The 20,935-nt window shown below is 43.5% G+C and overlaps 2 protein-coding genes across 47 annotated transcripts in view; both read right to left on the reverse strand.

Moving 5' to 3' along the window:
* TIMM8B (translocase of inner mitochondrial membrane 8 homolog B) overlaps window positions 1–20,935 on the reverse strand; it is a 1,180,384-nt gene that overhangs the window by 154,338 nt on the left and 1,005,111 nt on the right. For 2 of the 46 annotated variants that reach the window (XM_050757820.1, XM_050757805.1), the window contains exon 1: window positions 14,002–14,006. The exons of 42 other annotated variants lie outside the window; for them this stretch is intronic. The gene's annotated coding sequence lies outside the window, so the exon portion shown is untranslated. Of the gene's footprint in view, window positions 1–4,665; window positions 4,670–14,001; window positions 14,007–20,935 lie in introns of those variants that run through there. 2 more of the 46 variants (XM_050757810.1, XM_050757795.1) reach the window with 1 other exon arrangement.
* On the reverse strand, window positions 1,532–14,623 carry PLET1 (placenta expressed transcript 1). Its single transcript, XM_050757828.1, is given in 5 exon segments — window positions 1,532–1,560; window positions 1,563–1,706; window positions 5,076–5,131; window positions 9,128–9,329; window positions 14,174–14,623. Coding segments are annotated over 5 exon segments (615 nt in total). The 5' UTR covers window positions 14,358–14,623.

Consider the following 20,935-nt stretch of genomic DNA (forward strand, 5'->3'; position numbering starts at 1 on the left):
AACTCAACAAACTCCAGATAGTATAAACTCAAAGAGATGCATGAGACACATTGTAACAGCGGCTATCATTTATTTATCTGTTATTACTACTACTATTAATGCTATTGTTATTATTACACACTAACACAGTGAAGTGGGGCAGTTGTTTTTATCCCACATCCTTCAGCTACTTAAGGGCAGGCCGACTCCAAGACCTGTGGTTAAATGGGAGAGCACAGTCCTTGAAACAGGTCTGTACTCCTGTACTCCTGTCCTGCCTTTCACTAGCTCTGTGATTGAGGCCGGTCACATAACTTCTCTGAACTTCAATTTTCTAACTTTAATTAATTAATTAATTAATTAATTTATATTTAGAGACAGAGTCTCGCTCTGTTGCTAGGCCGGAGTGCAATGTGCAATCTCGGCTCACTGCAACCTCTGCCTCCCAGGTTCAATTCTCCTCTCTCAGCCTCCCGTGTAGCTGCGACTACAGGTCTGTGCCACCATGCCTGGCTAATTTTTGTATTTTTACTGGAGACAGGGTTTCTCTATGTTGGCCAGGCTGGTCTCAAACTCCTGACCTCAAGTGATCCGCCTGCCTCGGCCTCCCAAAGTGCTAGGATTACAGATGTGAGCCACTATGCCGGCCCTAAAAAAACACACACACATACAAGCACACACATATATTTTGCCCATTTCTTAATGGAAATTACTATTAGGGGAAAAATGACCAGTTTGCACTTGAGGGAAATGAAAATTGAGATTGTTTTGCGCTGAAGTCTGGTCTTGAAAACACACATACACTCGCCATTTGATTCATACTTTAATACCCACACACAAATAATACAATTCGACAAAATTATCTGTATTTTAACCTACTCATTAGAGATTTATATTTGAATGGAACACATTCATTATTCTTGTTTAAAGTATAATTTATTTGTTGTGACAGAAGTGTTTTTATAGCATAGATTTTTTCTATATTGGCTGCTCAGACATGGTTCATTCCTATTCTCTTGCCCTTCAAAATCTACTGGTGTGGACAAATGGGAAGCTGTCAGCAGCCTCAGAGCTATTTCTCCTTTCTCCTTTCTTTCTTGAGTCACATGAGTCACAGAAGTTCCTTGTAACCTGAGTGGGTTTGGTCAGAAATCTGAGATCATCTTGAAAGCAAGGAAAGATTCTTCCCACAGAAACTCAGAGGGTGCAGGGGAATCATTTGGCAGTGAACTAAAGTTGAGATTGGCTGCGGAATTGGCTGCCAACCTGTTCAACCGATAGGGAGAACTCTAGGTGACTACGTTCTGGCCAGATCTAAATATTTACAAAAAGTGTAATATCTGTCCTGAAAGATCCAGATGAACATCTGTGTGACCCAAGCCTACCAATGAGTGCCTCCAGATCTTCGTTTTGGTCTGAAACCATGGCAGCAGAGTTGCACATTTGAGAATGTAAAGCCTTCATTTACACACATTCGGTTCCCAGCACCGGCTTGGAACTGAATGTAGGAGATTGCAGTGGAGGCAGAAACAATTGTTTCCCTAGATTCCCTTTAGAAGAGAAGTGTGCTGGTGAGAAAGCAAGCAGGATATAAATGGCATCTGTGATGGGGCTGCTGAAGACTCGGTTGACCAAGCTTTCGAGTCTGATACTCTTGGGCGTAATCAAGAAGAAAGGCTTCAAGGCTGAGCTCTGGGGAATCTTGGCGGCTAAGGTTAAGGTTGACACTGGAAAGGCGGTTGAGGGTGTGGTTGGCACTGGAAAATGGCATCGGAACCTCTGTTGGGTGCTGGGTGGGCACTTGAGAAAGGAGGCCAATCTGATGGAATGCTAGAGCCAGATTCATGAGCAAAATTCAGTCAACCCTTCTCCAGTGCCAGTGTTTTCAGAGGAGGGGGAAAGCTGGGGGTTAAACAGAGGGTTAAGTAACAAAAATAAGGAAGAAACACTTTCTACCCTTACGGTCTGCATAATTCTATGAGATGAGGTGGAGACCTACTGAATTTATACAACTGCTGCATTTGTTGTTGGGGTGGGTAGTCTCCTCCTGCATGTAATATTGTCTTTAATAGATGAGGTTAATCAGTGCAGATATGATCCAGAATGGCACAATTTTATTTTCTTCTTGCTAATTTCAAGGGCTTGTAAGAACTAGATCCCATCCAGACCTCAGGACAGCCATCCCTGCTTTAAAGTTAGTGGAAAGGTGCCCAGTCCAAAGCCCCGACTCTTTCTGTGATTTCTGAGGCACTGGTAAGTTTTATATGAAGGGACCTGATCACACGTTGGTTCTCTGGGGTTAACTTGCAGAGAAGCAGAGAAAGCCAGGCCCATAGTCCTGAGGGGTTGTCTGATCCTGGACAAACTGGAGGTTGGCGGGAATACCTCCAAGACTCTGAGTGGACCGTAGCGGGGTCTATAAGGAAGAGGAAGAGACCAGGCATCTGTAATCCCAGCACTTTGGGAGGCTGAGGTGGGTGGATCACTTGAGGTCAGGGGTTCAACCTTATGGCCAACATGGTGAAACCTGTCTCTACTAAGTGTACAAAAATTAGCCCGGTGTGGTGACAGGGGCCTGTAATCCTAGCTACTGGGGAGGCTGAGGCAGGAGAATCGCTTGAACCTGGGAGGCGGAGGTTGCAGTGAACCGAGGTTGTGCTAATGCATTCCAGTCTGGGTGAGAGAGTGAGACTGTCTCAAAAACAAACAAACAAAACAACAACAACAACAACAACAACAACAACAACAACAAAAACAGGAAGAGGAAGAAGGGGAATGTCCAGGAGTCGACTCCGGCCTGTGGAGTCTTCTTCCTGCCTGGAGGGTGCTTTCCAGTAACGTAGCATTGTCTAATCTTCTTTAGCATTTCCCCAGGCCAAATGTTTCTCTGGCATCCCACTAACCCAGAGAGTTGGAATGCAACTACTTTCTTCTTCTTTTTTTTAAACTGGATTTTATTAGCCTGGAGCTAACAAGTCTTGGCTAGAAACAAACCTTTTTTTTTTTTTTTTTTCCTTTTTGGCATTTATGTCAGGGAAGCAGGAGCTTAGGAAAGTCAGAGTGACACCATTTAAAAGTCAACTATGTCTTGAAACTAGCAAGCACATTCCTTGCCAGTCACAGCCCATGGTCCTAAGATGTTTACAGTTGAGGAAACAGACCGAATATACCAACAAGGACACACTTGTATAACAGCAGAAAGTCCAGATGTCCCAATACCCTTAACAATATATGCTTTCAAGATAATTATAGTTATGCTTTGATGGACTTACACACTAAAATGTCAGGGATAGTTTTCTTTACATCAATAAAGTAATAAATTTTGTCATGCCATCAGCCCATCCACACACAGGCACAGCTTAGTTTTGTCTTTACATAGACAAAGCCCCTCTACAAGAAAAACTTAGAGACAGTGTTCCTCCATCTGCTTTCTGAGAACACCCTGCTCTGTAATGGAGTAGCTTTCAGTAAACTATCTCTTTTCACCACACGCTGCCACTCACCTTGAATTCCTTCCTGTGTGAGATCCAAAAACCCTCTATTGGGATCTGGATCAAGACCCCCTTTGTCCAGTAACATTTACACAAGGGTTCATCCTGACAATGGCCTTGAGGAAAAAGCTACTATCTGTTTTCTTGCAGAGGGAAATCCACCAAGGAAACAGTTAAGACATTCGTATAATAGTTTCATTAGGCACAATCACTTTACAATTTGTTGTTGAATATAATTCTCCCTTTGAACACATTTTGCAATGCGTAACCGGCGGGAAAACAGGCAGCATGCTACGTGTCTTTCAGTGTCTGGGGGCTCATGAGGACCACCCATTGTTGGACAGTGAGAAAGTCTAATGTTTCTTGTTCTTGGTTGAATCTTGTATTTAAAAAAACAAGATACAGTTTTGATGTAAGTCTAAGAAAAGTGGAAAAAATATGATATGGAATAGGAGTCTTCTTTTGGCCATTTACTTTCTGTGTGGCCTTAGACAAGTTACCTATTTTTCTGAATCTCCTTTCTTGAACGTTTTTGTAAATTAAAAAAAAAAAAAAATTAGGCCAGGTGTGGCGGCTGACGCATGTAATCCCAGCACTTTGGGAGGCTGAGGTAGGTGGATCGCTTGAGGTCAGGAGTTCAAGACAAGTCTGGCCAACATGGTGAAACCCCATCTCCACTAAAAATATAAAAATTAGCCAGGCGTGGTGGCTCATACTTGGGAGGCTGAAGCAGGGGAATCGCTTGAACCTGGGAGGCAGAAGTTGCAGTGAGCTGAGATTGCACTACTGCACTCTAGCCTGGGCAACAGAGTGAGACTCCTTCTCAATTAAAAAAAAAAAAAATCAAATAGAGACAAAGTCTCACTGTGTTGCCCAGGTTGGTCTTGAGCTCCTGGGCTCAAGGGATCCTTCCGCCTTGGCCTCCCAAAGTGTTGGGATTACAGGTGTGAGCCACCGTGCCCAGCTTTAAATTTGTTATATATAGCTCCTTAGAGGGAGGTTAGAGAAAAGAAAGGGAACAGGGAAGAAGACAGGCAAGGAAACTCAGGGAGGTGCGAAGCTGGGGGCGACAGCCTGTGAAAAGCTGTGGAAATTCCTAGTGGAGTGGTGGTGGCCAAAGGCCACTTTAAGAACTACAGACATTATTGCTATTTCTATGTTATCAATCCTTCTTTGTACAACGCCCCAGCCTCTACCCCCAATCCCTTAAAAACCCTTTGGTTAAAGTCTACTGTATCCATGAAGGCTTTGTGTGAGTGGGAGTTATTTGTGGAAACTGAGGAAGATGTTTTCACATTGTGTCTGTGTGGTATTGAACAAAAACAGCTCCTATGGAAGCGGCATTTGGAGACACAGATGACCCTGAGAATATAAGGACCCTGGGAATTTGCAGACATCTTGGGGGAGGGTTTTTGTTTTCCAAAGGGCATGGGACAACAGGTTGGGCAAATCTTCTATAGGTCTCAAGGTGCAGGGAGAGTCAGCTGATAGATAGCTGAGTGATGCGTGGTAAGAAGACCCTCTTTTCTAGGGAGCTCACAAGGTAATTTTCCAGGCTGATTGAGTTCACTGCCAGATTTGCAAATGGGCTACAGAGGAAGTCACCTTTTTCTGTTAGAGTAGAAAGTATAGTCAGGGCTCTGGTCTGGACAGAGGAAGCTCTGTGGAGGGCAAATCATTGAGAGAGAATGGTGAGGACCTCATGCGGAATTCACAAGTTCAGCTCACATTTCTGACTTCCCAGCCTCTTAATTCTTTTTGTGCTTACTTTCTGTATGGCATAATGAGCAGATCATTAAATACTGGTCTGCTTTTTATTGGTAAGATCCTCCACGATCTTGGTCAACTTCCAGATAGCCTCCCCCATTCCCACACACCCACCAACGTCACCACCCTGACTGCCCACAGGCTGGTACACGTACCTCTGGTCTTTGTTTGAGCCAGTCCCTCTGCCTGTAATACCTCTCCTGGTCAATCTGCTCATAGACTCAATGGTAACCTCTATGAAGTTGTTTTCCCCTATTGTCACTAAGCTAGGCATGACACTGTGTTGCACTGACTTGCTAGGAGCCTCTGTCCCCATGGGAGGACCAACTTCATAAGGCAGGTTCTGTTGTCAACAGTGCCTGACATATCATACATAGGTGCTTTATGTTTGCTAAACGACCGGTACCACTTGGTCTGTTATCCTATCAATAAACCCATTATTACATGAGTCCCTTGTTCATACCTGTGTTAGATCATTAATGAAAGGACACCTCATGTCAGTCACTGTGCCTGGTGCTGAGGGGGCAGTGTTTGAGCAAGACAGCCTGGTTTTCACCCTCAGGGCACTTACAGTGTCTTCAGAGGGACAGATTTTAAACAGATGATCAGTTACCTAGGTAAGAATTGATCTGTGATGTACACTGTGATGAAGGGGAAGAAATTCTAAGGGTGTATAACTGGGAGCTTCTATTTGATTTGGGAGTTCAGGGAATGGTTTCTTGAGGAAGTGTTTAACCTGTCATTATCTCTGTATAGGCCTTGCCTCCCTAACCTCACCTCCCTAACCTCATTGTAACAGTCCATGAGTAGGGACCTCTTCCCATCCCTTTTGTGCCCAGCCCACCACTGTGGGGTCCCCTGCTTTCTGCATCCCCCATAATATGTGGGGCTCCACTCCCCTTGACTCAGCCTCGCTGATCAAGGCCATGTAACGTGGTATAAACGAGCAGGGAGGCCAGCGTGTTATCGCGGGTGTGGAAGTTAGGAGAGGTCTGGAGAGCACACTGTCAGTGGGATTGGGCCGTTTCTCTTGCAGATGGTCATTGTTTGGTCTTTCATCTCTTGTTGCTTGGAATGTGGAGGCTTTATGACGTGAGATGAAAAGAAAGCCCTTGCCCTAATTGGCCTTGGCTGGCTTCTAAGCAACTGCTGTCACTGGGAGGCTGGATTGTAGTAGCTCCCATGGGTTCTACTCTTGCAGTCACTCTGTGGGCACAATAGTCCCTCCTCCAAAGCCAGTTAGGTCTGACCAGGCCCAGTGCGTGGAGGGAGAGGGCAGCGTGGTTCGACAGCATCGTCATCATTACCAGCTTCCACAGAGACATGGCTGTTCAAGCTGACACAGCCTGAGGGTCAGACTGGCCCTTTCAGTACAGAATGGAATCTGAAAGCTTTAAGTACTTCCCAGCATGTGTTTCCTAAAGTAAACCTAAAGACAGATCCTATTTGGGAGGAAGATTTGTTGTTTAAGTGTAATGCGATTCCAGGTGACCTTACCTCAGAAGCTGAGTGTGTCCATTTCGTGTGACACTAGCAAGACAGTTTTATTTTGCAATCATCACACTTTCTGTTAGCGAGCCATTTCCAAAATGAAGCCATGTTTTAAAAAACGGTTCTCCAGTTTGAACGTAGGAATATGAAACAAAGAGGGTGCTCAGTTCTTTCTGAGGATGTTGAGCATAAGTGTGTGTGTGTGTGTGTGTGTGTGTGTGTGTGTAGAAACGAGGTATGTGTGGGAATGTGGTCTGGTGTGTGCGTGTCTGTAAGATACGTGTGTAGTGTGTGTATATGGTATGTGTGTGGTGTGTAGTGTGTGAGTAACGTGTCTGGGGGTGGTGTGTGGTGTGTGTGTGGTGTGTGTGTGTGTGTGTGTGTGTGTGGTATTTGTATGGTGTGTGTGGTGTATGTGTGGGGTGTGTGTGCGGTACCTCTATGGTGTGTGTATGGTATGTACTTGTGTGTGGTATGCACATGTGCATGGTGTGTGTGGTATGAAAGTGTGGTGTGTTGTGTGTGGTATGTGTGTATGTGGTGTGTACGTGTGTGTGTGGTGTGTGTGCTGTGTGTGTTGTGTGTGGTGTGTGTGGTATGTGTGGTGTGTGTGTGGTGTTTGTGTGTGTGTGGTATGTGGTGTGTATGTGTTGTGTGTGGTCTGTGTGATATGTATGTGTGTGGTGTGTATGTGTTGTGCATGTGGTGTGTGGTGTGTGTGGTGTGTGTGTAGTATGTATGTGTGTGTGGTGTGTGTGTGGTGTCTGTGGTGTGTGTGTGTGGTATGTATGTGTGTGGTGTGTGTGGTGTGTGTGTTGTGTATTGAGTGTGGTGTGTGTGGTGTGTGTGTAGTATGTATGTGTGGTGTGTGTGTGGTGTGTGTGTGTGTTGTGTATTGAGTGTGGTGTGTGTGGTGTGTGTGTAGTATGTGTGTGTAGTATGTGTGTGGTGTCTGGTGTGTGTGTGTGGTATGTATGTGTGTGTTGTGTGGTGAGTGTGTGTGTTGTGTATTGTGTGGTGTGTGGTGTGTGTGTGGTGGTGTGTGTTATGTACGTGTGTGGTGTGAATGGTGTGTGTGTGTCGTGTGTGGTGTGTGTGGGGTGTGTGGTGTGTGGTGCATGTGGTATGTATGTGTGTGTGGTGCAAGTGTGTGTGGTGTGTGTGTGGTGTATGTGGTATGTACGTGTGGGTGGTGTGTGTGTGTGGTGTCTGTGGTGTGTGTGGTATGTATGTGTGTGTTGTGTGTGGTGAGTGTGTGTGTTGTGTATTGTGTGTGGTGTGTGTGTGGTGGTGTGTGTTATGTACGTGTGTGGTGTGAATGGTGTGTGTGTGTCGTGTGGGGTGTGTGTGGTGTGAGTGGTGCATGTGGTATGTATGTGTGTGTGGTGTGAGTGTGTGTGGCCTGTGTGTGGTGTATGTGGTGTGTGAGGTATGTATATGTGGGTGGTTGTGTGTGTGTGGTGTGTGTGGTGTATGTGTGGTGTGTGTATGGTGTTTGTGGTAGGTATATGTGGCGTGTGTGTGGCATGTGGTGTGTGTGGTGCATGTGGTATGTATGTGTGTGGTATGAGTGTGGTGTATGCTGTGTGTGTGGTATGTGTGTGGTATGTATGTGTTGTGTGTGGTGTATGTGGTGTGTGTTTGTGGTGTTTGTGTGGTGTGTATGTGTGTGTGCTGTGAGCGTGTGAGGTGTGTGCGGTGTGTGTGTGGTGTGTGTGGTATGTATGTGTGTGGTGTGTGTGTGGTGTGTGTGTGCTGCGAGCTTGTGTGAGGTGTTTGGTGTGTGTGGTGTGTGTGGTGCGTGTGATATGTATGTGAGTGTGGTGTGTGTAGTATGTGTGGTGTGTGCGGTATGTATGTGTGTGGTGTGAGGTGTGTGTAGGGTGTGTGTGGTATGTTTGTGTGTGTGTGGTATGTATGTGGTGTGTGTGGTATGTGTGGTGTGTGTGATATGTATGTGAGTGTGGTGTGTGTGGTATGTGTGGTGTGTGCGGTATGTGCGTGCGTGTGGTGTAAATGTGAGGTGTGTGTGGGGTGTGTGTGTGGGGTGTGTGGGGTGCGTGTGGTATGTGTGTGTGTGGTGTGTGTGTGGTATGTGTGGTGTGTGTGGTATGTGTGTGAGGTGTGTGTGGTGTGTGTGTGGTGTGTGTGTGGTGTGTATGTGGTGTGAGTGTGTGTGTGGTGTGTGGTGTGTGTGTGAATGTGTATGTGAATGTGTGTGTCTGCAAGCTCCTATAGATGGAAAGTGTGGTAGAGCATTGTGAGACGGTAATGAAATGTGGCTGCTGAGTACTGCACATCACATCTGGATTGTATTTTAAGTCTTCCTTGCTTAGTGTAAAACTGCATAAACCCAGTATGAAAATTAAAGCCCAAAGCAAAGCAAGCTAGGTTCTTACTGTATCTCCACTTCAGTTATGTTCTCAGATTTAGGAGCTTGCCACTGTGCCTCTAAGACTGTCATGTATTGATCATTCACGTAAAACGTGGAGTTGCTGTAGCAATCTTCATCCGCTCTTTGCCAGAGGCCCACTGAGTCACCGTTCTTGTCCAAGGCTTTCCTGACCACAGCATAGACGCTGTCATTCACGGAAACGAATTCTGGGTGAAATGGTGAAGACACAATCAGCCGTCTGTTCCCTGTGAGCCAAGCTCAAGGGATGCGGGCGGTGACATCAAAACAAAGCGTGGAACAAGAAAGTTACAAAGAATATGTACACAGAATGCGGTCTCACTTTTGTAAAAGAAGTTGAAAGTCTGGAAGGAAATACATGAAGATTATTAATTGTGGTGATTTCTTGGTAGTGGGATTGTGGATGATTTTTATTTTCTTTCTAGTGCTTTTTGGTGTTTTGCAAATTTTCTACAGTAAAAGGCAGACAAAAGAAAACCTATACCCAGCTCTGGTTTTGCTGCACACGAGGGGTGAGATTCTGGGAGTGAATGTCTACCTCTTTGAGCCAGGGCCCATTTCTCAGATGAGAAGACAAGTCTGCTTGGTCACCTTCTCAGGCGGAGTGTGGGGACGGAAGAGGCTGATGCGTGTGGAAAGGCCAGGTGGGCCAAGTAAAAGCAAAACCCTTTTTGTGGTTCCAGAAATGCTGATTCTCTTGGTCTCTGTTGTTAGGGTGTGGGAAGGAGTGCCTTTGAGCCACAGGGGCCCTAACTCATTAGAGGGTTACCCCAAGTAACTTGTTAATTCCACTTGTTAATTTCAGCCTTGGGATATATAATGGAGAGGGCATTTAAAGAAAATATCTGTCTCTCCATTTCTTCCCTTAGGAGATCTCTTCTGAGTGAATTCCTCAATGCTAGGCTATTGTTCTTTCCTGGGCCCTTTCAGCCACGGAAAATTTCTTTAAGGCTTCTCCTTAACAAAGTGAAGCAAATTGATCATGTAACGCAAAAGGATCAGACAGTCCTGGATCTGAATTCTGACTCTAACACTTAGGAGCAAGTCATTTCACCTCCGAGCCTCGGCTTCCTTATTGTTCATCATTCACTCCATAAATACTTCTTGCGTGCCCACTTTGCACCTGGCCTGGCTCTAGGTCTGGGGATAATGACGTTATCCTTCATTATCTGAGATCGTGATACCTATCTTGAAAGGTCCTGGAGAATAAAGAGAAGAATGTGAAGATTTTAAGACTTGGGGAGTACTGGATACGTTGCAATTGTTATTATGTGACTACATGCACACTACAGTTCTGTGTTCTAGTTGTTAGTTTTGCCGGTCACGGTCGGGTGATGCAGATCCCACAGACCTCGGCTTGCTCAGTGAGCACCTGACAGCTGTTCTAGATCTGTGCGTCAGGTGCAGTAGAAGGTGAGCGGAGACGGTGTCATCCAGGCAATCGTCAGTGTGAGCTCTGCACAGGTGTGCCCTGTCCTGCTTTTCCCCTTCCCCTTAAAGAGGTTTAAGTCCTCTTTCTTCCCTCTTAGGCACCCACATTTTCTGGATTTCTGGCCTTAGGTTCTTCTCCTTTAGGTGGCCTTGCAACATGCTGCAGCCAGACCAGACTTCCTTATGCAGCACGTCCATCAGAACACACTCCTGTTCAAACCTTCAAAGGGTCCTTCCTTCTAGAGCATGTCAACATTTCTGCTTTTATATTTCTGCCTCTGGTGTGTTGATTACAGTGTCCAACACATGTTTTTGGACTGTAAGAACCTAGCCTCAGCCTGCTGTTTGTATTCCCACTCTAAAGGCAGCCAGGCTTTCCCTTTTTCTGCAAATGCACCTGCCCCTGATCCTTGCTCACCTTTGGCAGCCTGCCTGAAAGCCTTCCTTCCCTCTCGTCATACATCACATCCCCTCTTCCACTCCAACAGCTTGCTGATGTCCCACCTCTGGACCGATTTATCCCTGTTTAACTCTCATTCTTTTTTTTCTTTTCTTCTTTTTTCTTTTTTTCTTTTTTTTCTGTTGAGTTCTTAATCATATTCTACTTTGTGCTGCATGCTGTGGTTTCATCTGTGTTGGTATCTGGACAGCCCAGTGTTGTGCCTCTGGAGGGCCCTAAGTAACTACTCATTGGTTGATTTTAAAAGTCATGCATCCAATGTTGTATAGTGCCCTTAAGGCTTAAAGTTTAGCAAGAAAAGCAAGCAAATCACATCCCTCTTGCCCACAGAAGTTTTGTTTTTGTTTTTTTAAAAAAAGGCAGATGGTTGCTCAGCGCAGTCTTAGTGTAAATGTCACTGTATTAAGGGTTTCTTTCACTGATACCAAAACAGACCCAGGAAACCTGTTCTAAGATGTTGCTTGAGCTGCAGTTGTCTCTTGGGACCTGCCAAGCCATTTATACACGATTTACCAATGTTGACATAGCCCCAGAGTTTAAAAGAATTTCAAAATCAAAATAAGGAAAAGCAATTGGCCTGAATGGCCGTTTACTCAGAGTCCCCAGAAGTCCTGAGTTCTGGCAATAACACCTACAAGGCAATCGTGGAGCCTGCTGTGTAACCACGGGGGTGGGATCTGGCAATTCACATCTCCGTGGGTGAGGATTTAGACCCTCGACTTAAATCATTTGTATCATGAGTCAATTTGCCACGGAGCTTTCACAGCACATTTATTTTAAAATGGAATTGGATAAAGTTTGGGGGTACATGGCATAAGTAGGCATTCAAGGAACCTTAGTTCTTCTCCTCTTTCCCCGTTCCCTTTCCCTGTTCCCTGACGCCTCTGTGGCTGCTGTGATCCCCTTCACCCCAGTGGATCACGTTGACTCATCTTTCTCCTGTCTTTCTACTTTCAGAAGGCTCCCATGTCTCCCCTCCATAGCATCTTCACATGATAGGTTTCTTTTTTTTGTTTTGAGATGGAGTCTTGCTCTGTCACCTAGGCTGGAGTGCAGTGACGTGGTCTCAGCTCACTGCAACTTCCACCTCTCGGGTTTAAGCCGTCCTCCCACCTCAGTCTCCTGAGTAGCTGGGATCACAGGCACGCATCACCACGTCTGGCTAATTTTTGTGATTTTTGTAAAGACTACGTTTCGCCATGTTGCCCAGTCTGGTCTTGAACTCTTGAGTTCAAGCAATTTGCCTGCCTTGACCTCCCAAATCGCTGAGATTACAGGTGTGAGCCACCGTGCTCAGTGATAGATTTCTCTTTCTTCCGTTGCATTAGCAAAATCTTTCACCTTAAAGATTTAAGATAAAATCTTTTATCTTAAATGCCAGAGGCTTGTGATCTCTTTTGCAGTAGTGCCTCTGACCCCTCAGGCTCTCCCCCAGGTTGCACATATGTCCGTCCACCTGTGCTCATCTTGAATTACAAGATTATCCTCCCTGCCCTGTCAGGACAATATCGACTGCCTGAGGGAGTGGGATGTAGCTGGCCCCATCACAACTGGAGCACATAGTGTCATTCCTCATTTAAAAGTAAGACAAAAGATAAGCAAGGTGAGTGCGTGAGTCATGCCATGATTGTTCACCTGCTAAAGTCTGAGACCTAGACTGTGAGTGTGGAGATCACCCTGGTGGTCTTTGCAAAAGTTAGTTAGACTTTTAAGAAAGGCAGGATAACACAGTAGATAAGAAGACAGGTTCTGAAGCTGGACAGCCTGGCTGGACAAAAAGCTGTACGAGTTTTGGCTGTGCTATTTAGATTCAAATCATAGCTAGGTTACTTATTAGTGTAAATTTGTAACTTCTCTGTGCCTCAGTTCTTGTCTGTAAAATGATAACAGCATCTACTCCTAAAACATGCCCAGCACATCGTAAGAAGTGTTAGCTCTCATTACTGTAAGGAAGAGTATACAGTGGTTAAAGGCAGGGTCTCTGAAGCTGGAATGCTGGTTCATATCTTAGCTTCACCATTTAAGTAGCTCCGGGACCTGAGCAAGAGTCACTTAGCATCTGTCTCTGTTTCTCATCTACAAAATGGAAATGATAATGGTATCTCCCTAATAGGTCACTATTACGTGTAAACACCATATGAAGTGTTATTATTATGAAACTAATTAGAAAGCATATTCCTTGACTTTTAGGTTTGACTGATTCGAAAAGGGATATATAAAAAATATCTACTGGACACCTCTAAGAAAAGTATTGGATTAAGAATGAACAGACTAAGATTCAAGAGCCAGTTCTATGACTTACTAGAAGGGAGACTCTGGGCAGGTCATTTAATTTCCCTTGGCCTCAGGCTTCTCATACATAAAGTGGGTTAGTAATACTTCCCCTGTATAGTTTATTAGATTTTTTTCACCCACGGACTAAATGCAGTATACAGTTATCCCCAGCAGCATCATTTTGTCAAATAGATATGAAAAGATTACACACTGGAGGCTGGGTGCGGTGGCTCACACCTGTAATTCCAGCACTTTTAGTGACTGAGGTGGGTGGATCACTTGAAGCCAGGAGTTCAAGACTAGCCTGGTCAACATGGAGAAGTCCCATCTCTACTAAAAATACAAAAAATTAGCCAGGTGTGGTGGTGCGCACCTGTAATCCCAGCTACTTGGGAGGCTGGGGTACGAGAATTGCTTGAACCCAGGAGGCGGAGGTTGCAGTGAGCTGAAATTGTACCATTACATTCCAGCCTGGGTGATGAAGTGAGACTCTGTCTCCAGAAAAACAAAAACAAAAAGAGAAAAGATTACACACTGGAATGCAATGATTATCCCTTAAAATGATAAAAGTGCCCATTTTATTTAAGTCAGAGGATTTACCCCAAGCATGCTCTTACCGGGACTCAGTGACTCTGGGGTTAGGGCTTTCTCACTCCTGTGGCTTGAGTTCACAAGGAACATGCAGAAATAGCCACCCCCCCCAACCCACTCCCTTAATTCTCATTCTTTCTCTTCCTTCCCTTCCCATTGGGTTCAGAAGACACATGTTTTGTATAATTGCGAGTAACGATAGAGGAGTGTGTTCTGAAATTCTGGTTAATTTCCCTCAGGGAACAAAGTACAGCAGAGAGCATGGCTTCTACTCACCAGAATAGACTGCATTGCTTTCGTAGATATGTGAACTGGCCTTGATGTCTAGGGTGATGGTGTAATATTCATCAAAGGTGAAGCAGGTGTTACTGTACCTTATAAAGGTGGCAGAAGAAAGCTGCAGACTGAGGCACGGAAACATCTTCAGTGGCTGCAGCAGCATGGCATGGAGGACTGCCATGGTCTCAATCTGTTTGGAAAGTGCTAGGCCTGGTAATGGGTAAAACTGACGCACCTCTTGTTTATATGCCAGGGCTTCTGGGTGAAGTCATATGTGCAGATCTTCTCCCTGCCCCTTCTGAATATACATTGGCTTCTGGAATTTGGCCCAAGACATCATCAGTAATGAATCACCAGTCACCATTACCTGTCACCGACGATTTTGCAAATTGCAGTTTTGCTTAGGAAGGGGAATGTCCTGAATATGGTTTTTTTACACCTCTCATTTCAGCATCTGCTGTTTGAAGAAAGCCATTGAGAAGACGTAAATACCAGCAAGTGAAATTCAGAGTTGTGTAATCATTACATACCTGGTCCGTTGAGAAGTTCCGCTCTTCTCACTGCAGGAAACCCAGGCACAAAAACCCTCTTTTCCTGGATTACATACCCTCTTCCATCCTTCCTTAATCAGAGAAGTCTCCAATCCCCAATTCATTTAGTGACTAGCATAGAATGAGAAAGACTCTGCTTCTGGACTTACATCTACTTATATATTATTTATATTTATTTGGAAAGAAACAGCTTAGGTTTACCTTGTTCCTGATACATTCTTCCATAACACCATAGCACACACACACACACACACAAATCAGAAAATATGCTTTTTCACATCTCCTTTCTGAATTTTATGACTTACTCACTGAAGAAGAGGAAAGAAATATGCAAGTTTGTGAGTAGAAAGAAACAAAATGTAGATTAGAATCAAGATAATATTTACTATGTGTTCCTTCAAGAGAAACACTGACAGAATGGTGGCATAAATACCTCTGAAAAATCAACTCCTTCATTAAAACAGTGAGAACACTAGCAAAAAATGGTCAAAATAAGTTTTCCAGAATTTTGGAAGTTAACCAAATCCTTGCAACAATCTGGGAGCATTTATTTAAGAAAAATGGTTGAATATCATTAAGAACAATGAGCGTTATGGCATATCAAGTAGCCCTGGTCACACTCACTTCACGCCACTTCCATGAGGGCCTTTGCAGCTATGGTAACTGTGAAGATTAGCAAACTAGCAGCCTATGGAAGGAAACAGAACAGGTTTGGAGCTTCCCAAAAAGCCTCATCCCCAGAGAACTGTCACTTTGTGACCTTTTTGGAAGTTGCCTGTAAAGTTTCGTCCTCCGGGCTTTTCTTTATGTGACCTGACTCAGAACATCCTCTGTGTGAACAGCTATATTGCTAAGATGTTTGTCAAAAATAATCAGTTGGAATTTTTCAACATTGTAACGTTCTGAGGCAGTGATTCCAGTTGGGACTAACAAAAGGCTGAGTAAAAAATGTAAAATAAACCCCGGAGGAATGAGATGTCTGTAGGGGGTTTGAAAAGCTTAGACAAATCCCTGGGAATCTAAAAAGCCATGTGCATGTGCAGGGCTACACACATTCCCAGGAAAGACCTGAGAAGCCCCTAATCTCTCACCTCTGGCTGACCTTGAGGCTCTGCACAAGTAAGAAGTGAAGGCTAAGGCAGAGCTGTAAACTGCCTATCTGATCATTGAAGGCATGCCCCAAAACACACATGCAGAAGTGCTTGGCAAAGACTGGGGGACTTGTTGGTTCCAGAGTTATTAGTTCAAGAAATTAAAAAAAAATCTCTATTTATTAGCTGGTCAATAAGCAAATAGAACAGAGACTTTGGCAGTTACACATGATAAAGAATACAGACTTCACAGAATTAATTTAAGAAAGTCAGGAAACAGCAGCAACAACAATAAAAAAAAGAACGACGAACAGCAACTAAAACAAACTCAGGGAGGAGAAGGGAGTCTGGTGGTCCAAAGTTGTCACGTTGTGTGTGTGTGTGTGTGTGTATTTATTTATTTTTTTGAGACAGGGTCTCACTATTGCCCAGGCTGAAGTGAAGTGGTGCAATCATAGCTCACTGCAGCCTCAAATTCTTGGGCTTAAGTGATCCTCCTGCTACGGCTTCCCAAGTAGCTGGGACTATAGGCATGTGTCATCACACCTGGTTAATTTTCATAGTTTTTGTAGAGTCAGGGTCTTGCTATGTTCTCTGGACTGTTATTGAACTCCCAGGTGTAAGCAATCCTTCTGCCTCAGCCTCCCAAAGTGCTGGGATTACAGGCATAAGTCACTTTGCCAGGCTTCGTGTTTTTTAAATGTTCAGTTTTGAAGAAAAATTATAAGATATACAAATAAACAAGAAAATATGGCTTATACAGAAGAAAAAAAAATTCCAGGTAAACAGAAATTGTCCCTGAGGAAGCCCACACACTGAACTTAACTGAACGTAGATATTAACTCAGCTTTATAAATACGTTCAAGGAACTAGAAGAAATCATATCTAAAGAATTAAAGGAAAGTATGAGATTGATGTCTCACCAAATAAAGAATAGTAATAAAGAGATAAAAATGATAAAAAGAACCAAATAGAAATTTCTGCAATGGAAAAGTACAATAACTACAATTTTAAAAAGTCACTAGAAGAACTCAACAGCATATTTGAACTGGTAGAAGAAAGTATTGGTGAACTTGAAGATAGGTCATTTGAATGCATTTAACAAAACAAATGCAAGACTTGTATACAGAAAACTATAACAACACACTCAGGATAGTCAAAATGATCTTGAAAAATAAACAAAACTCAATAAAGTTTGAGGACTCACACTTCCCAATTTTAAAACTTACTGTGTAGCTACAGTAATCAAGATAGTGTGGTACTGACATAAGGATAGACATATAAATCAATGAAATAGAATTGAGATTTCAGAAACATACCCACGCATTTATTATTAGCTGGGTTTTGATAAGGGTAACAAGACAACTCGATGGGGAAATAAATGGTACCGGGTCAACTGAATATCCACATGCAAAAGAATAAAGTTGGAGCCCTACTCATACCATATACAAAATTAACTCAAGGTGAACCAAGGGCCTAAATGTAAAACTATAAAACTCTTAGGAAAAAACATAGGTATAAATCTTCATAATCTTGATTTAGGCAACGGTGGCGACGGTTTATTAGACATGATGCCTGAGGCAAAAATAAGTAAAAAAAAAAAAATAGATAAATTGGACTTCAAAACTAAAAACTTTTGTTCTTTGAAGGCCACTATCAAGAAAGTGAAAAGGGCTGGGCACGGTGGCTTAAGCCTGTAATCCCAGCACTTTGGGAGGCCAAGGAGGGTGGATCACCTGAAGTCAGGAGTTTGAGACCAACCTGGCAAACATCATGAAACCTTGTCTCTACTAAAAATACAAAAATTAGCCAGGCGTGGTGGTGTGCACTGGTAATCCCAGCTACTCAGGAGGCTGAGGCAGGGGAATTGCTTGAACCCGGGATGCAGAGGTTACGGTGAGCTGAAATTGCACCACTGCACTCCAGCCTGGGCAACAGAGTAAGACTCCATCTCAAAAAAAAAAAAAAAAGTGACAAGATAATCTACATCATATATCTGAAAAGGGCCTAGTTTCTAGAATATATAAAGAATACAACTCAACAACAAAAAGACAAATGTCCCAATTTAAAAATGGGCAAAGATTTGAATACTTTCTCCAAAGAAATGTACAAATGGCCAATAGGCATGCGAAAAGGTGCTCAACATTATTAGTTATTAGGAAAATGCAAATCAAAACTTGAGTGAGATACCTCTTTACAGCTAGAATTATTGCTATAAAAATGACAGATAATAATAAGAGTTGGCACAGATATGGAGAAGTTGAACCCTCATTCATTTCTGGTGGAAATATAAAATGATGTAGCCACTTTAGAAAACAGTTTGGCATTTCTTCAGAAAGCTAAACATAGACTTACTACTATATGGTCCAGGAACTCCACTCCTAGGTATATACTCAGGAGAATTAAAAATGTATGTCCACACAAAAACTTGTACATAAATGTTTATAGGAGCATTATTCATAATAGCTAAAAAGTGGAAACAATCCAAGTGTCCATCAACTTATGAATGGATAAACAAAATGTGGTATGTTCTTATAATGGACTGTTGTTCAGCTGTAAAAATAAATCAAGTACCAATACATGCGACAACATGGATGAACCTGAAATGACTGTGCTAAGTGAAAAAAGCCAGACACAAAAGACCACATATTGTATGCTTCCATTTCTATGAAATATCCAGAAGAAGCAAATCCATAGAGACACAAAGTCATTGCCAGGGACTAGGAATTATGCGGGGAATGGGAAATGACTATGACTGCTCATTGATTTGGGGTTTCTTTTGGGGATGATGGAAATGTTCTGGAGGTAATTAGTGGGGATGGTTTCACAACCTTGTGAATGTACTAAAAACTACCAAATTGAATTTTATGGTATGTGAATTATATCTCAACAAAATTTTTATTTACATAATATGTTATGTAGGCAAGTTGGGGTAGCAGAAATAATGTGACAGGACTTTAGTATTGGGTCCTGTTCAGAATCCTTGCTTTGGGAGAGTTTTTAAACTATCTGAGCTTTAGTCTCCACTTCTAAAATTAAGGCAATAATATCAATCTTACATACTTTTATGTATATTAAGTGAAAGGTGTATGTAAGCTGTTTTGAGCTGGCTCTGGTGCACCCCTATAGTCTCAGCTACTTGAGAGGCTGGGGTAGGAGAATTACTTGAGCTTAGGAGTTTGAGGCTAGGCTGAGCAACATATTGAGACCTCCATCTCAAAAAAGAAAACAAAACAAACCCCAAAACCATTTTAGGGAACAGGGTGGGCCTGACATATAATATAAATTTTTAACAAATGTTAATTAGTTTTCTACCTTTCTTCCTTTCTTCTTCCCTCTTTCCTAAATTTATACAGATCAGGATGGTAGAAAATAAAACATAGGAGTTCTGCTATTGATATGGGGATGATGGTCTAATCTTATGAACTGGGAGACATGGGATTGGGGGATGGGAAATGACTCAGAAGGGAACACTCTGATTTATGTAGAATTGTTCCATGCATTTTCTGCAAGATGGGGCTCAGCCTAAGAGAGGGCCTGTGTGAAGACACTGGCATGTCCTCTAGGGAGGGGGGGCGTGTCTACTGGCCTATAGCCCTACGGCTATAGGGACAGCTGTTCATAAAACAAAATTGTTCTTTGAATCAAGCTGGAAAGGACTTGATTTTTCTTGAGGACAGAGGACCAAAAGAAAACAAGTTTTGAAATAAAATACACATTTTTGGGGCCTCCTTGTATATTTCTTCAGCCCCTTTTCTACAATTCTGGACTGTAGTTCCTGGAAATTCACACTTTCAAAAAGCCCCATCAGTGATTCTTGGATGGAGCTTTTGAAACATGCATGCATGTTCAAGTCACCGGAAGCATCTTGCTAGTACACAGATTCAGTGTGTCTGATATGGGGCCTGAGATTCCTCATTTCTAACAGGCTCTTGGGTGATACCAGGAAGTTGCTGATCCATGGACCACACTTTGAATAGCAAGCGTTTAGCAGCTGGTTTGAGTAAACCAGGTTAGAATTAAATGCCAGACTAATCAAAGTTGGAAAAGCTAGGTTCCATGACTGCCCTGTGCACCCCAAGCCTGCCCGTCTGCCTACAGCTTTATATATGCAGAGGCTCTTCATGCGGTAGAAAGTCTGGTGGGTGCTTCAATGCCTTGTTGGTCTCCCCGGGAAGGAGAGCTGTCAGAGAGGAGGAAGCAGTTGGCTTTCCAAGGTCAAAGTCTAATGGGAGATTCTCTGAAATTCACCAGACACGACCACTGATGGATGCAGGGATCATTTGTCTGAGGGGCCCTGGGGTTTTTGATGTGTCTCTTGGGCATGTCAGCGGTGTGACGGATGCAATATGGTGAACATGAGGAAGGGGCGCAGATGTTAGAGTCCAAGAGACCTCCACTGGAATCCTGCTCCTCACATTGTAACCTTGGACTGTACTTAACCTACCTGAGCCTCAGTTTTCTTATCCATATTATGGAGAGACTTTGACCAACCTTGCAGGATTGTGTTAAGGTTTAAAAGAGGTAATGCATGTAACATGCATGCCACAGAGTCAACACTCTAAGAGAAGTTTTTTACCACCGATGGCAAGTATCTGTGTTAACTCGAGGGACAAGGGTGACCAGGGAGCTGGGGTAGCTGGAGAAGTTTTACTCTCATTTGTTGACCCACAATGGATGCTCAAGTCCACATATATTGATTTATGAGCCAATTGGGTTGTGCCTCTGGCTCTTTGGTTCAGCATTGTGGGTGTTATGCCTTTGAATAGCCCAAAGTGAGAATCCCTGTGCTTTAGGGATAGCCCGTGGTCAGCTTTTGAAAAGATGCATACCATTCTTCTCATTCCCTGAGGCCTTACAAATTCTCAGAGGGAACATGCTGTTATGTATTAGATTAAGTATTTTCAAGCAGGACTGGCCCTAAGAGATAATTTTAATCTAACTCCCTTAATTATGTCTGAGAAAACTGAGCACAGAAAAATTAAACAACTTGCCCCAGGCTTAAGAACCACTTAGTGACAAAGTCAGGGCCAGATCCCGGCCTCCTTCCCACCGGCTGGGAATTCTCTCCACCGGACAGCTCTACTACCTAGGGAATACACGTGTGCTCTGCTTAG

This window comes from Macaca thibetana, chromosome 14, assembly GCF_024542745.1.
Source record: "Macaca thibetana thibetana isolate TM-01 chromosome 14, ASM2454274v1, whole genome shotgun sequence".
NCBI classification, from domain to species: Eukaryota; Metazoa; Chordata; class Mammalia; order Primates; family Cercopithecidae; genus Macaca; species Macaca thibetana.